General features: G+C 33.8%; 2 protein-coding genes across 4 annotated transcripts in view; both read right to left on the reverse strand.

Annotated features, from left to right (window-relative positions):
- The window catches only part of LOC138707148 (uncharacterized), a 49,770-nt gene that overhangs the window by 17,022 nt on the left and 17,039 nt on the right, over nucleotides 1–15,709 (reverse strand). For all 3 annotated transcript variants that reach the window (XM_069836655.1, XM_069836611.1, XM_069836590.1), the window contains exon 2: nucleotides 5,289–5,420. In XM_069836655.1, coding sequence (XP_069692756.1) covers nucleotides 5,289–5,420 — 132 coding nt within the window. The remainder of the gene's footprint in view (nucleotides 1–5,288; nucleotides 5,421–15,709) is intronic.
- The window catches only part of CaBP1 (Protein disulfide-isomerase A6 homolog CaBP1), a 386,104-nt gene continuing 371,589 nt past the window's right edge, over nucleotides 1,195–15,709 (reverse strand). Inside the window, exon 8 of the transcript XR_011334065.1 lies at nucleotides 1,195–3,199. The gene's annotated coding sequence lies outside the window, so the exon portion shown is untranslated. The remainder of the gene's footprint in view (nucleotides 3,200–15,709) is intronic.

A 15,709-nucleotide genomic window follows, 5' to 3' on the forward strand; every position in this document is an offset into this window, starting at 1 on the left:
ATGGCAGAAAATAATGGTTTTGTGCCTATACTTCCGATTTCACCGTATTCAATGTTATTATAAAATATGTAATAGAGATTGTTCCGCTCACTGAGAAGATTCGGAAGTCGAAATGGATTGAGGTATGATCCCTGCAATTTGTTATCACTATGTAAGGTTGTAACAAATTTCAAGAGACCGGGTTCCATGACAAATAAAAAATTTTGTGGTAGACAAAAGTCCGTAGGGTTTTACTATAAATAATAATAATAATAATAATAATAATAATAATAATAATAATATTAATAATAATAATAATAATAATAATAATAATAAAAAATAAAAAGGAAGTAGAATTTAGACAAAGTTCAGAATATAGTGTAGGCTACATGCAGTGTGAATCAAGTTGCTAGCCGACAGCTTATTACCTACTCATCAGTGTGGTATATTCTCAGAAATTATGGTTTATGACTGATTAAACCCCACTCTTTTATGAACAAAACTGTATTTATAAACTTACTTCTTAAGAAATTTATAGCACTTTCAAGGACTTCATGACTTTTGAATAAACCTATATTTTATAATGAATTAAATTTAATATTTTCAGCTAAAATGGTGTGACTGCGACGAATAAAAGAGAATATGAATAGCTATACCGAAATATTTTATCCAAATAAACCCATAATAAAAACAAACGAAGATATTACATGTGAGATAGAATATTATTTATTTATTTATTTATTTCATTTTTGTTTATTGTTCATTTCTTTTCTTATTCATTTCTTAATTTATTTCTACATGTTTAATTATTTATTTATTTCTCTATTTCATTTCTTTGCTTATTCATTTCTTTATTTCTTTCTATATTTATTTCTTCCTTTATTTTATTATTTATTTATTTAATTCTCTATTACATTTGTGTTTATTTCTTCATTTCTTTCCTTATTCATTTCTTTAATTTATTTATTTGTTCATTTCTTTCTTTATTTATGTTTCATTTCTTTTATTTCTTTCTTTCCATATTTATTTCCTTATTTATTTTATTAGTTAATTAATTAATTATTTCTCTATTTCATTTGTGTTTATTTCTTAATTTCTTTCGTTATTCATTTCTTTAACTTATTTATTTGTTCATTTCTTTCTTTATTTACTTTATTATTCATTTAATTTTTTATTTATTTGATTATTAATTAATTAATTGATAAAATCAATTTATTGATTATTTATTTATTTATTTAATTCTCTGTTTCATTTTTGTTTATTTCTTAATTTCTTTCCTTATTCGTTTCTTTAATTTATTTGTTCATTTCTTTCTTTATTTATTTTTCACTTATTTTATTTCTTTCGTTGTTCATTTCTTTATTTCTTTCCATATTCATTTCCTTATTTATTTTATTAATTAATTAATTATTTCTCTGTTTCATTTGTGTTTATTTTTTCATTCTTTTCCTTACTCATTTCTTTATTTATTTCTACATATTTATTTATTTTTCATTTCTTTTATTTGTTTCATTGTTCATTTGTTTATTTATTTCCATATTCTTTTCCTTATTTATTATATTATTTATTTATTTCCCTATTTCGTTTTTGTTTATTTTTTCATTTATTTCCTTATTCATTTCTTTATTTATTTTTATATATTTTTTTATTTGTTCATTTCTTTCTTTATGTATTTTTCATTTCTTTTATTTCTTTCGTTGTTCATTTTTTTATTTCTTGTCTTATTCATTTCTTTATTTCTTTCCATATCTATCTATCTATCTATCTATCTATCTATCTATCTATCTATCTATCTATCTATCTATCTATCTATCTATCTATCTATCTATCTATCTATCTATCTATCTATCTATCTATCTATCTATCTATCTATCTATCTATCTATCCATTCATTCAAAGAGGCTTTTCGCATTATTTTCACAATTATAACTTACGACCAAATCATGACTTCAACAATACTGTGTTCTTTGACATTATATTGTATCCAGTCTTTCTTTAAGAGACAGTTAAAACAGAGAACAGCCATTCTTCAGTTTCAACAAAGCAGCGATTACTACCAGAACGTGACCCGGTAAGTAGCGAGGTATATTTATTGCCTGTTGTGTTATTGCTGTGTGTTTTATTCCGACATTTACACTTCTTGCTTATAAAACGTGATATTTCGCTGCTGGCGTATGGCCGGGGGGGGGGGGGGAAGAGAAGGTGAAAGACAAAGGTGCGGAGATGCGCCGTAGATGCCGCTTGCCTTGGGCGTCTTTCGGCCTACTACAAATCGCTAATAACCACTTGCGTGCAGGATACGTAACCAGTTATGATAACCAACGTCGAACACTCTTTATCCAAGGAAAATTTATGAATTAAGTTTTATAATTTCTCTCTTCGTAGCTTATGTCCCATTTCAACTATCAGACTGAACTGTAATTCATGTCTTTAATTTCATAGGTTAATCTTTGAGATTGCAAGCAAGTAAAGAGATAGGTTTGGAAGTAAATCCCGAAAAGACAAAGTATATGATTATGTCTCGTGACGGGAATATTGTACGAAATGGAAATATAAAAAGTGGAGATTTATCCTTCGAAGAGGTGGAGAAGTTCAAATATCTTGGAGCAACAGTAACAAATATAAATGATACTCGGGAGGAAATTAAACACAGAATAAATATGGGAAATGCGTGTTATTATTCGATTGAGAACCTTTTATCATGCAGTCTGCTGTCAAAAAATCTGAAAGTTACAATTTATAAAACAGTTATATTACCGGTTGTTCTTTATGGTTGTGAAACTTGGACTCTCACTTTGAGAGAGGAACATAGGTCAAGGGTGTTTGAGAATAAGGTGCTTAGGAAAATATTTGGGGCTAAGAGGGACGAAGTTACAAGAGAATGGAGAAAGTCACACAACACAGAACTGCACGCATTGTATTCTTCACCTGATATAATTAGGAACATTAAATCTAGACGTTTGAGATGGGCAGGGCACGTAGCACGTATGGGCGAATCCAGAAATGCATATAGAGTGTTAGTTGGGAGGCCGGAGGGAAAAAGACCTTTGGGGAGGCCGAGACTTAGATGGGAGAATAATATTAAAATGGATTTGAGGGAGGTGGGATATGATGATAGAGATTGGATTAATCTTGCTCAGGATAGGGACCAATGGCGGGCTTATGTGAGGGCGGCAATGAACCTCCGGGTTCCTTAAAAGCCAGTAAGTAAGTAAGTAATCTTTGAGATATTTCATACCAACACAAAACAAGTAATAGGCCTACGCAATCGACGTGGACTCAGGCAGCTCTTAAAGCTGTCTCAACAGTCATTCCCAGCAACCTTACAGTCATCAAGATCAGGAAGACTCTTCAACCTTTCGTCACACAAGACCAAGTAACATTTCACTGGATCGTAAGGCACACGGGGCAGTTTGGAAACGAACTGGCGAAGTTTCTAGTAAAAATTAAATCCATAAAATATAACAGAATACAATATGATCGATTCCCTATATCTCTCTTTAAAAAAGAAAATTTGCGAGCAATATGGAAATCTCTGGAATAAGTTGTACACGTTCTCACCTAAAGCCTGCCACATTAAGTTATTCTTTCCGGACAGTTGTTTTAAAGACCGACATCAACAACATAGTCTGGGATCTTTTACCTATTCCTTCAAGAAATTTCTTTATTTCTTATTCGTAACCTTCAATATTAAATTGTCTAAAATTCTAAGTGCACTTCGTGTTAACATTAGAGTTGCAAAATGCTTTAAAACTGAATATGCAGAAAAATTATCTACATTCAGAGGGTATGAAAAATTGTAAAACCAAACACAAATATTGAACTAAAATATGAATTCTCTGCGTTTGTCTGAACCAAAATGTAAAATCAATGCAGCTTTTTATCGTAGTATGAGTCAAGGTCCCAGATTGTTAAACAAATTTTATTCCAATAATATTTCAACCACGAATCCTCTCCAAATTAATAAAAAAAATAAAGAAATTTGTATTGGATTTATAGTTTGGGTTTAAACCTTTAATCTGTATTAACTCTCAATTTTAATTTTATTTTTGTCTGGATTGGAATCCCCTCCTGAGCACGAAGTCTTACTCATTCAGGAGTGGGCTAGTTTATCTTTCATTGTATTTATTAATTTGTATTCATTTCAAAACTTACTAGCAATAATAAATAAATAAATAAATAAATACTTACTTACTGGCTTTAAGGAACCCGGAGGTTCATTGCCGCCCTCACATAAGCCCGCCATTGGTCCCTATCCTGAGCAAGATTAATCCAGTCTCTACCATCATATCCCACCTCCCTCAAATCCATTTTAATATTATCTTCCCAACTACGTCTCGGCCTCCCCAATGGTCTTTTTCCCTCCGGCCTCCCAACTAAAACTCTATATGCATTTCTGGATTCGCCCATACGTGCTACATGTCCTGCCCATCATAAACGTCTGGATTTTATGTTCCTAATTATGTCAGGTGAAGAATACAATGCGTGCAGTTCTGTGTTGTGTAACTTTCTCCATTCTCCTGTAACTTCATCCCTCTTAGCTCCAAATATTTTCCTAAGAACCTTATTCTCAAACATCCTTAATGTCTGTTCCTCTCTCAAAGTGAGAGTCCAAGTTTCATAACCATACAGAACAACCGGTAATAAATAAACACAGTTTCCTGAATATATGAAAAATAATACAGAGTCTACCGCCAAATCCAAATTATTATTACACGAAAAATATATAAAATGGACAGAATTTTACGGATTAACACTTGCAGAATTGCACTTCCGGTTTAAACAAGAGGTATTTCCGGTCAAAAAAGTTCAGCTAATTAATTAACTAAACATCATAGAGACAAAACTGATATATTTTTTTAAAACTAGAAAGTTCAAGCTTTCAGATGACATAAAAATAATGAAATCAAATTTTTAAAGGAAAATTAAAAATTAAGAGTAGAATAGAGGGAGTAGAGTACCTTCACTCGGAAGTGAGTTCCAATTTCTAGCAACTGACAATGATACTATATGGTGAAGGATGAAGAATGTAAAGATGTCAGGGTCTTTCAACGTGTCATATTCAGGCACGATTGGCTCGTGGGCATAATATAAACCTTCTGCACGTCTGCTCCATTCTGACCACTAGACAGCTGAGCATCACGAGGCACGGACTTCACGCTCCGACTAACTCGACTCAAGGCTACGGCAGGAACCCAACTTCACGGACATTGCTGAAGCTGGTTTATCGGCATATCTGCGATGTTACATAAACTACAGCGATGACATGTCAGATAGTACAAGCAAGGATGAGACGCCGAGTTACGCACCTTGGCCGCCATCGAAGCCGGTCCTGGCACCGACGCCGGAGCTGGAGCCGCTTGAGCTGGACGAGAAGGACATGGCGCCGGAACCAGACTTAGAGCCACTACTCACGTCTCTGACCCTGCGCGCTCCGTCACCTGCAACAACCAAGAAAAAAGATCTCTCTATTACCGCCCTCAAAACCTCAACTCAGCGACCTCTATTTGCCTTTTGTGTGATGTTGTAAGAGTGCATGTTTCGTAACTTCATAAGTAAAATAAACAGTGTCATCAAGATGACATACTTTCTCATTACAGAATAATCTATGCACTCTGAAACAATTGGTTTCCATTGTTATCATTTATATTATTTTATACGTTAATGAAAACACAGTTAATTGACTCGCGGATACTGAATATGAACAAAATCCGTCCAATAGTTTAGTAGAAATCGCTGTACACAGACAGACTAGTACTAAAATTATTATATTTCATGTACATCATTCCCTGATAAATTGACTCCTAGATACTGAATATGAACAAAATCCGTACAATAGTTTAGTACAAATCGCTGTACACAGACAGACTAGTACTAAAATTATTATATTTCATGTACAACATTCCCTGATAAATTGACTCGTAGATACTGAATATGAACAAAATCCGTAAAATAGTTTAGTAGAAATCGCTGTACACAGACAGACTAGTACTAAAATTATTATATTTCATGTACATCATTCCCTGATAAATTGACTCGTAGATACTGAATATGAATAAAATCCGTCCAATAGTTTAGTAGAAATCGCTGTACACAGACAGACTAGTACTAAAATTATTATATTTCATGTACATCATTCCCTGATAAATTCACTCGTAGATACTGAATATGAACAAAATCCATCCAATAGTTTAGTAGAAATCGCTGTACACAGATAGACTAGTACTAAAATTATTATATTTCATGTACATCATTCCCTGATAAATTGACTCGTAAATACTAAATATGAACAAAATCCGTCCAATAGTTTGGTAGAAATCGCTGTACACAGACAGACTAGTACTAAATTTATTATATTTCATGTACATCATTCCCTGATAAATTGACTCGTAGATACTGAATATGAACAAAATCCGTCCAATAGTTTAGTAGAAATCGCTGTACACAGACAGACTAGTACTAAAATTATTATATTTCATGTACATCATTCCCTGATAAATTGACTCGTAGATACTGAATATGAACAAAATCCGTCCAATAGTTTAATAGAAATCGCTGTACACAGACAGACTAGTACTAAAATTATTATATTTCATGTACATCATTCCCTGATAAATTGACTCGTAGATACTGAATATGAACAAAATCCGTCCAATAGTTTAGTAGAAATCGCTGTACACAGACAGACTAGTACTAAAATTATTATATTTCATGTACATCATTCCCTGATAAATTGACTCGTAGATACTGAATATGAACAAAATCCGTCCAATAGTTTAGTAGAAATCGCTGTACACAGACAGACTAGTACTAAAATTATTATATTTCATGTACATCATTCCCTGATAAATTGACTCGTAGATACTGAATATGAACAAAATCCGTACAATAGTTTAGTAGAAATCGCTGTACACAGACAGACTAGTACTAAAATTATTATATTTCATGTACATCATTCCCTGATAAATTGACTCGTAGATACTGAATATGAACAAAATCCGTCCAATAGTTTAATAGAAATCGCTGTACACAGACAGACTAGTACTAAAATTATTATATTTCATATACATCATTCCCTGATAAATTGACTCGTAGATACTGAATATGAACAAAATCCGTACAATAATCGCTGTACACAGATTAGTACAGTTTTAAAGCTGTTAAGATCGCAGAAATTGACGCATCATTTCTATGTTGTCATTGAAAATCTTCTGTCGTCGACGTGCTGATTGAAGTATGGCAGGAACATGTTATCAGTACCGGTTGCCAGAACACGTCATGTGATTGTGAAGTCAGGCGCGAGAATTTCCTGCGAGCGGAGGAACACCCCTTTTAAGGCTCACAACGCACACCGACTCAAGGTGAGAACGTCTTTGTGTTTACAACTGCACAAGGAAAACAAACTTTCTCTAACACGGACGGTCACATGACTTCAAAGGTGGCAATTAACGCATAAGTATGTCTAACAGCTAAAGAGGTATGGGCTCGCTTTAGTACCATCGGTACAAAACGATCATGAATAATGGATAGAAAATTATTACGACAGACAACTGGGTTTTTTCTGTTCAGTGTAGCACACTGTAGAGAAGGCACGGCAAGAACAGTTCACACTTGACATAGTAAGATTTCATACTTTCACGCTATCCAACGCAGTTCGAATTTTTTTTTATAAGTACAGACGCGTTCATTAGCATTCCCCAGAGAAATTCATATTGTTTTCCGAGTACTTTAAGAAACATGGCGGAGTGTAGAAGTTTTCTTCTGAGATTAATTCTAAAAAAGAAAAAAAGAAATCTAAATAAGACTGGTAGGCCTATGTCATTTTCACTTAATTATTTTTAGTTGATTTTAAATTATTCACACACTTTTAACATTAATTGTATTGTATTGTATTGTATTGTATTGTATTTATTAACATTCCATGGTATTCATACATGCTTACAGCTAGAATATGGAACAAGTCAAAAAACTTAATACTATTATAAAATCTTAATTTATAGTCACAGTCTAGATGAAATATATACAGACGAGATTTACAATATAGTCTACTAGTACAACACAAAGTTTTAGTATCAATTTCATGAAGTGTTATTGAATGTCATGAATTCACCTACAGAATAGAAGGCGTGAGAAATTAGGTACTTCTTTAATTTGGCCCTAAATAATTTTATGTTTTGAGTTTCATTTTTTATATCGATAGGCAGGCTATTAAAAATTTTTACTCCCATATAACGCACTCCTTTTTGATAGCACGATAGACTTGCCGATGGAGTATGAAAGTCATTTTTTTGACGTGTAAGAATACTAACTTAAATGGCTTTTAAGGGGACACTCAACTTAAAAATTGAAGAAAAAGTGTCATAGAAATGAAAAATTAAATTTCTACACTAATTTACGTGAGAGAACTAAATCAATACGCAGAATTCTTCCCCTATTCATTGAGAAGTCACAGTCAAATGCACAAAGCCAAAAAATAAAAAATGATAATTAAAAGTGATATTTCAATTAATGATTGATTAAAAATTGAAATATTTTTTATTTTGAAAAGTATTGGATCTAATGAGCTGAGATTTTGCATGTTACTTTCAATGTGTATATTAAACTTTTTCTCCAAATTTGAAAACGATTGGTCAAATAGGAAAAAAGTTCCAAAATATAGTTGAGTGACCCCTTAAGGAACCCGGAGGTTCATTGCCGCCCTCACATAAACCAGCCATCGATCTCTATCCTGAGAAAGATTAATCCAGTTCTATCATCATATCCCACCTCCCTGAAATCCATTTTAATATTATCCTCCCATCTACTTTTCGGCCTCCCCAAAGGTCTTTTTCCCACGGGTCTTCCAACTATCACTCTATATGCATTTCTAGATTCGCCCATACCTGCTACATGCCCTCCCCATCGTCTGAATTTAATGTTCCAAATCATGTTACGTGAAGAATACACGTGCAGTTCTGCGTTGTGTAACTTTCTCCATTCTCTTCTTAGCCCCATATGTTTTCCTAAGTACCTTATTCTCGAACACTCTTAACCTCTATTCCTCTCTCAAAGTGAGAGTCCAAGTTTCACAACCATACATAGCAACCGGTAATGTAACTGTTTTATAAATTCTTTCAGTTTTTTTGAAAGAAGACTAGATAACAAAAGCTTCTCAACCGAATAATAACAGGCATTTCACATATTTATTTCGCGTTTAATTTCCTCTTGAGTATCATGTATATTTGTTACTGTTGCTCCAAGATATTTGAATTTTTCCATCTTTTCAAAGGATAAATTTTCAATTTATTTTCCATTTCGTACTAAGTTTTGGTCACGAGACATATTAATATATTTTATCTTTTTCGGGGTTTATTTCGAAATGTGTCTTATTACTTGCTTCAAGTAAAATTTCCGTGTTTTCCCTAATTGTTTGTGGATTTTCTCCTAACATATTCACGTCACCCTCATAAACAAGCAGCTGATGTAACCCGTTCAATCCCAAACCCTCTCTGTTATCCTGGACTTTCCTAATGGCATATTGTAGAGCAGCCGTGGCGAGAACGTGACTCGCGAGACATTGTGGCTCGCAGTGATAGCTACTTCTAACCTCCGCCAACCCCCACCCTCTCACTCACTGGAGTCAAACCGTTCCATTTGTATTTGTCTCTGACAATATGTTTCTCTCGAAACCATGTACGAAAGTTCCAAGTAGGATGGGAGGACGCATTTTTTTGCTGTCAGTATGATGAGAATATTATATGTATGATTTGTTCACAAGTATTACGAGAAAAACGGTTGTATAACATAAAACGGCATTATACTACATGTTACTGATGAAACATTACAAGGTTAAGTGTTATTGTTGTTGTTATCATCATCATTATCATTATCATCGTCATCTCTGTACGTCGATCCTCTTTCAGCAGATGTACGAATAATGCGGTTAGCTCTTCAATTTGAACTCACTGATTTACTATGTGATGTCAAATGAAAGCTAGATGTAAGGACTTGAAAAATGTTGAACTTTCAAATCTTTGCCAAAAAATAAATATCCGAAGCTTCGTTCTTTCGCTTGCTCTGTTGAAGCCATGTTCGCTACAACTTACGTTTGTGAAAAATTGTTTTCAACAATTAAAATAGTATAAACCAAATTTAGATCACGACTGACAGACAAATACCTTCGTGATCAACTACGACTGGCAGTAAGTGACATAATTCCTGATTTTGAAACTCTGTCGCAGAGACATTCTGAAGACAGTTAATTTTAGGTTGTGATATTGTTCATTTATTGTTCATTTCTTTCTTCGTTACACGTACTAAACATTAGTTTGTAGCCTTGTACTGTATAAAATAATATTTATGTGCTTGACGTAAGGAAAATGAAAATCCGTTAATAAGTCAGACAGTTGCTTCACTTCCCCTTCGGGTGTCCGCCTCCCTCCATAGGTACTATGCACGTTGCAGGTTACACAGTGGCTCGGCGCACGATTACATTTTCGCCACCGCTGTTCTAGAGCAAAGTTGAAAAGTAAAGGTGATAGTGCATCTCGTTGCTTTAGCCCGCAATGAATTGAGAAAGAATCAGATAGAAGCTAAGTTAAATTGTGACCTAGGCACTGTCTCCACTTGGGTGGCCAATTTCGGACTCGCACTTAACCCAAGTAAGACTCAAGCCATAATTATTGGACATAAGCGTTTAGTTAACTCCCTTAATAACAGTAATCTTTCAGTTGTTACCCTTAACAACACGCTAATCCCTTATTCATCTGTCGTAAAAAATCTTGGCTTCTTTTTTGATAATAATCTAAATTGGAATTTTCAAGTTAAAGAAACGATAAAAAAAATCTGTTCCTCCATTCACTGTTTGAGTCGCTTGAGAAACTTCTTGCCCCAGCAACTAAAACTTACCCTAGTACAAACCTTAGTATTGCCGCACTTCGATTATTGTGACGTTTTGTTAAGTGACCTAAGTTCTGAATTGTCAGTCAAGTTACAGCGAGCTAAGAATATGTGCGTCAGATACGTGTGCAACATCCGACGATATGATCACATATCACCGTCCTTCGCAAGTCTTTCGTGGCTCCGACTTAAAGAACGTAGAACTTTACACTCTTTGTCTTTACTCTATCGAATTCTGCACACCTTAACACCAAATTACCTTTCGTCTCGTTTCTACTATCCATACTCTAACCACGACGTAAATACCAGATCACTTATCTGTTGCACGCTAAGTATACCTCTTCATAGAACATCTTGTTATTCATCATCTTTTACAGTATCCACCTCGCGACAATGGAATTCCTTGTCACAAAGTATTAGGGGCTGCAAGACAATAAACACCTTTAAAAACAGCTTAAAAGATAACCTTATTAGCAGGGAACGGATTTATATGGACTAAAAATATATGAAATATGTAAATATATATGTAGTTATTTTTACCAAAATATGGAATTAAATATGGATTTTTACCAAAATATGGAATTAAATATGGACTTAAAATTATAAAAAAATGACTATGTACGTTAAATATTGGTACATTTTAATCAAACTAAACAAAAAATATAATGGACGTACCTTATCTTCCAATGTAGTTTCAACAAAACACAATTTTTATTGTCTGTTACCATAACAATAGGTTACAAACATTTCTTTCAAGTGCTGAAAAGTGAATCTTCTTCTATTGTCTCTGAGGATAGATTTATACTGACTAAAAGAGCGTTCGACGTCACAAGAAGTAACTGGTACATAATTCAATTTCACAATGTCTGCTGGGGATAAGTCCAAGTTAATCTTCACTGTTGATTCACCACTCATCACAGCAACAACCTTTTGTAGTTCTTCATATCCAGGGTTTTTTGAAAGTACAGTGTCCACCTTAGCTCTTACTGCATCTGCAACTTTACCTCTACCACGATTCAGTTGTTCCACAGTACTATTTATAATTTCAAAACTTTCAGATAGTGAAAGGTGCCTATTTTGGAGACTTTTGAGCGTTTTTATGATGCATGAAAATGTATGCTGAATGTGAGCTAAGTCATTCTTCACACTTATGTCACAGGTAACTGTTTTCGCAGTATCAATTGAGACTGCATCTTCAGAGTCCAATGCAAGGAGAACATTGTTAATAGAGTCTATATGTTCGGCATAATATTCAACTGCTTCTAGCCATGTACCCCATCTAGTTAAAATTGGCTTTGGTGGCAATGGAATTTCAGGGTACATTTCTTTCAACACGTTAACTCTACTGGGAGCTTTGAGAAATACTTTTTTCACTGATGAAATCAACAAATCTACTTAGGGAAATTGTCTCTGACCACTTCTGCCACACGATGAAATGCATGCGCCACACAAGTAAAATGAGTCAATTTAGGATATACAACAGATAATGCTTGTCCAGCTTTGACCATATAAGGGGCAGCATCGCTAATAAAGAATAACACATTATCGTACATAATACCCTTTGGCCACAGGATACCCATAGCTTCGTTGAACAGTTTAACTATAGTTTTGTTATTGCACTTTTCTAGAACATCACAATGTAAAAGAATTCGTTCAGAATATTGTTCACTTAACAAACCGATAACTACATTACCAACAAGTCTACCTTCTTTGTCGGGAGTCTCATCAATGGAAACCCAAATTGAACTATCTTTAATTTCATCTCTTATCTTCTGTATTGTCTCATCGTAGATGGATGGAGCATACGTCTTCCTAAGTGTTGACTCATCCGGGATTGTATGTTGAGTATATTTTTCAAGGAATTCCCTGAAGACCTTATTCTTTAGTTTGTAGAGAGGAATATCAGCAGAGATGAGAGAACGGCACAGGTCGATGTTAAACTCAGATCTTACATTCGATGTTGTTGGTTGTGTTAAAAACAATTGTCTCTGCTTGGAATTTAGTTGTTTGTTGGCCTGATGTTTACTAGTTGTAATGTGTTGTTGCACCAGGAACTTTTGTGTAGATGATACTGCACACTGACACAAATTACAAAATAATATTTTATTGTCAGTTGATAAACCATCTTCTTTAAATTCTGAAATGTAACTTGTTAGTTTTGATTTTAAATTGACTGAATGACGTACTTTTGGCATATTTACCGTCTTTATAGTATGATTTACAAAACTGAACCTATGTGTACTCTGACTGGCATTTAACTGTTGAGCTGCACAACTGAAGTCTGTTAAAAATTTTAAATTAAATTAATACAGTTTTGTAACTTACTTTCCCATTGTTGATAGGACTGCTAATTTTCAAATAACTCTGATGTTAAAGGGATTACTGAACATGTGTTTAAATCTCTATTGTTGAAATGTATTTTTAAAAGTTAATGGAATTTTGTTTTGTTTTATTGTTAAACCTAATATAATATGGACTGTTTTATATGAAATATGGAAAATATATGGAAATTAACGAAAATATGTACTAAACTCTAAAATATGGAAAAATATGGAAAATAAAAGTAGGATTTTTCAACCCTACACATTGTGAAACATAAAGATAATGCAAAATATAAATTATATTAGCTTTATAAGTAAATATGTATTTACATATAAATCCTTTCCCTGCTTATTAGCATTTCACTCCAATCTTACTGATTTAAACTATCACTGACTACATTGTTACTTCATTCTTTAGACATCATCCTGATAGTGCTGTATTTTCAAAATTGTCTCATAATAATCATTATCTATTATCTAATATTATTTGTAATATATTAACATTCTATGTATTTTAGCTTAATTCTGCTACACAGTTTATTTCAGTGTTTAATTAATAGTTCATAGTATTTTGTTGTTTAATTCGTAAATAACTCTTGTATACATGTAACTCTCATCTAAATCAAATTGTTGAATTCTTTGTAAGTTCATGCATATGTATATACACTTTTTGCTGGTTGAGTGGAAGAGAAAGCCTTACGGCCTTAACTCTGCCAGCTAAAATAAATCATTAGTTATTTATTTATTTATTTATTTATTTATTTATTTATTTATTTATTTATTTATAGAAGCTGGCCTATAGGGACTCTGCTGTAAGTTTCCTTGAGATACATTTTAATTAATCAAACTGGTTTCTTGGAAATACCAAATTCAATAAGAATATTATATGAAACTTCTCTCTTAATCGAGTCATATGCTTTTTTGAAATCTATGAATAGCTGAATAATAATAATAATAATAATAATAATAATAATAATAATAATAGTAACAATGATGTTGCTTCACACAGTTCGAGCAATTTCCACCCTTGTCCCTGTCCTCGCTACGTCCCTGTCATCCATAATGTTATTCTTATCCTATGTTCCACCTTCAGTTCAGCCAGTCCATTCTTCTGCGCGCATTGTCCCCCATTTCCGCAGTTCCCCCCCCCCACCCTTCGCCGAGGCCAAGTGCAACGAGCGGCCCGGAACGGAACGCGTGAATGACGTCAGCTCTTATCAGGGATTCCCCGCCACTCAACCGGCAGATTCTAGCAGGAATCCGGGTTCGCATCTAGGATGGGCCACGGCCACTTCACGATCGAGTGGCTTCAGTGGATGCATTTCTCTCTGCCCGCAGAGATGTGACGGCAAGTTAGCGCTGCAGTTACGTAACTGTCAAAGCTAGTCCTTCAAAGTCCATTTAAACACGGATTTTACAATTCCGTCACACCGATACAACACAAAAGAATTAAAATCTGTTACGTAACGTTATTTAAAAACATCGTCCGAAGGACATCTGTTTGCATGTTTTTTAACCAAGTTATTATTATTACTATTATTATTATTATTATTACTATTATTATTATTATTATTATTATTATTATTATTATTATTATTATTATTCACCTTTGCTTTTTAACTTTGCTCTAGAGTATGCCATTAGGAAAGACCAGGATAACAGAGAAGGTTTGGAATTGAACGGGTTACATCAGCTGCTTGTCTATGCGGATGACGTGAATATGTTAGGAGAAAATCCACAAACAATTAGGGAAAACACGAGAATTTTACTGGAAGCAAGTAAAGAAATAGGTTTGGAAGTAAATCCCGAAAAGACAAAGTATATGATTATGTCTCGTGACGAGAATATTGTACTAAATGGAAATATAAAAATTGGAGATTTATCTTTTGAAGAGGTGGAGAAGTTCAATTATCTGGGAGCAACAGTAACAAATATAAATGATACTCGGGAGGAAATTAAACACAGAATAAATATGGGAAATGCCTGTTATTATTCGGTTGAGAAAATTTTATCATCCAGTCTGCTGTCGAAAAATCTGAAAGTCAGAATTTATAAAACAGTTATATTGCCGGTTGTTCTGTATGGTTGTGAAACGTGGACTCTCACTTTGAGAGAGGAACATAGGTTAAGGGTATTCGAGAATAAGGTGCTTAGGAAAATATTTGGGGCTAAGAGGGATGAAGTTACAGGAGAATGGAGAAAGTTACACAACACAGAACTGCACGCATTGTATTCTTCACCTGACATAATTAGGAACATTAAATCCAGACGTTTGAGATGGGCAGGGCATGTAGCACGTATGGGCGAATCCAGAAATGCATATAGAGTGTTAGTTGGGAGGCGGAGGGAAAAAGACCTTTAGGGAGGCCGAGACGTAGATAGGAAGATAATATTAAAATGGATTTAAGGGAGGTGGGATATGATGATAGAGAATGGATACATTTTGCTCAGGATAGGAACCAATGGCAAGCTTATGCGAGGGCGGCAATGAACCTCCGGGTTCCTTAAAAGCCAGTAAGTAAGTAAGTATT

The sequence above is a fragment of the Periplaneta americana genome, chromosome 1 (assembly GCF_040183065.1).
Source record: "Periplaneta americana isolate PAMFEO1 chromosome 1, P.americana_PAMFEO1_priV1, whole genome shotgun sequence".
NCBI lineage: Eukaryota > Metazoa > Arthropoda > Insecta > Blattodea > Blattidae > Periplaneta > Periplaneta americana.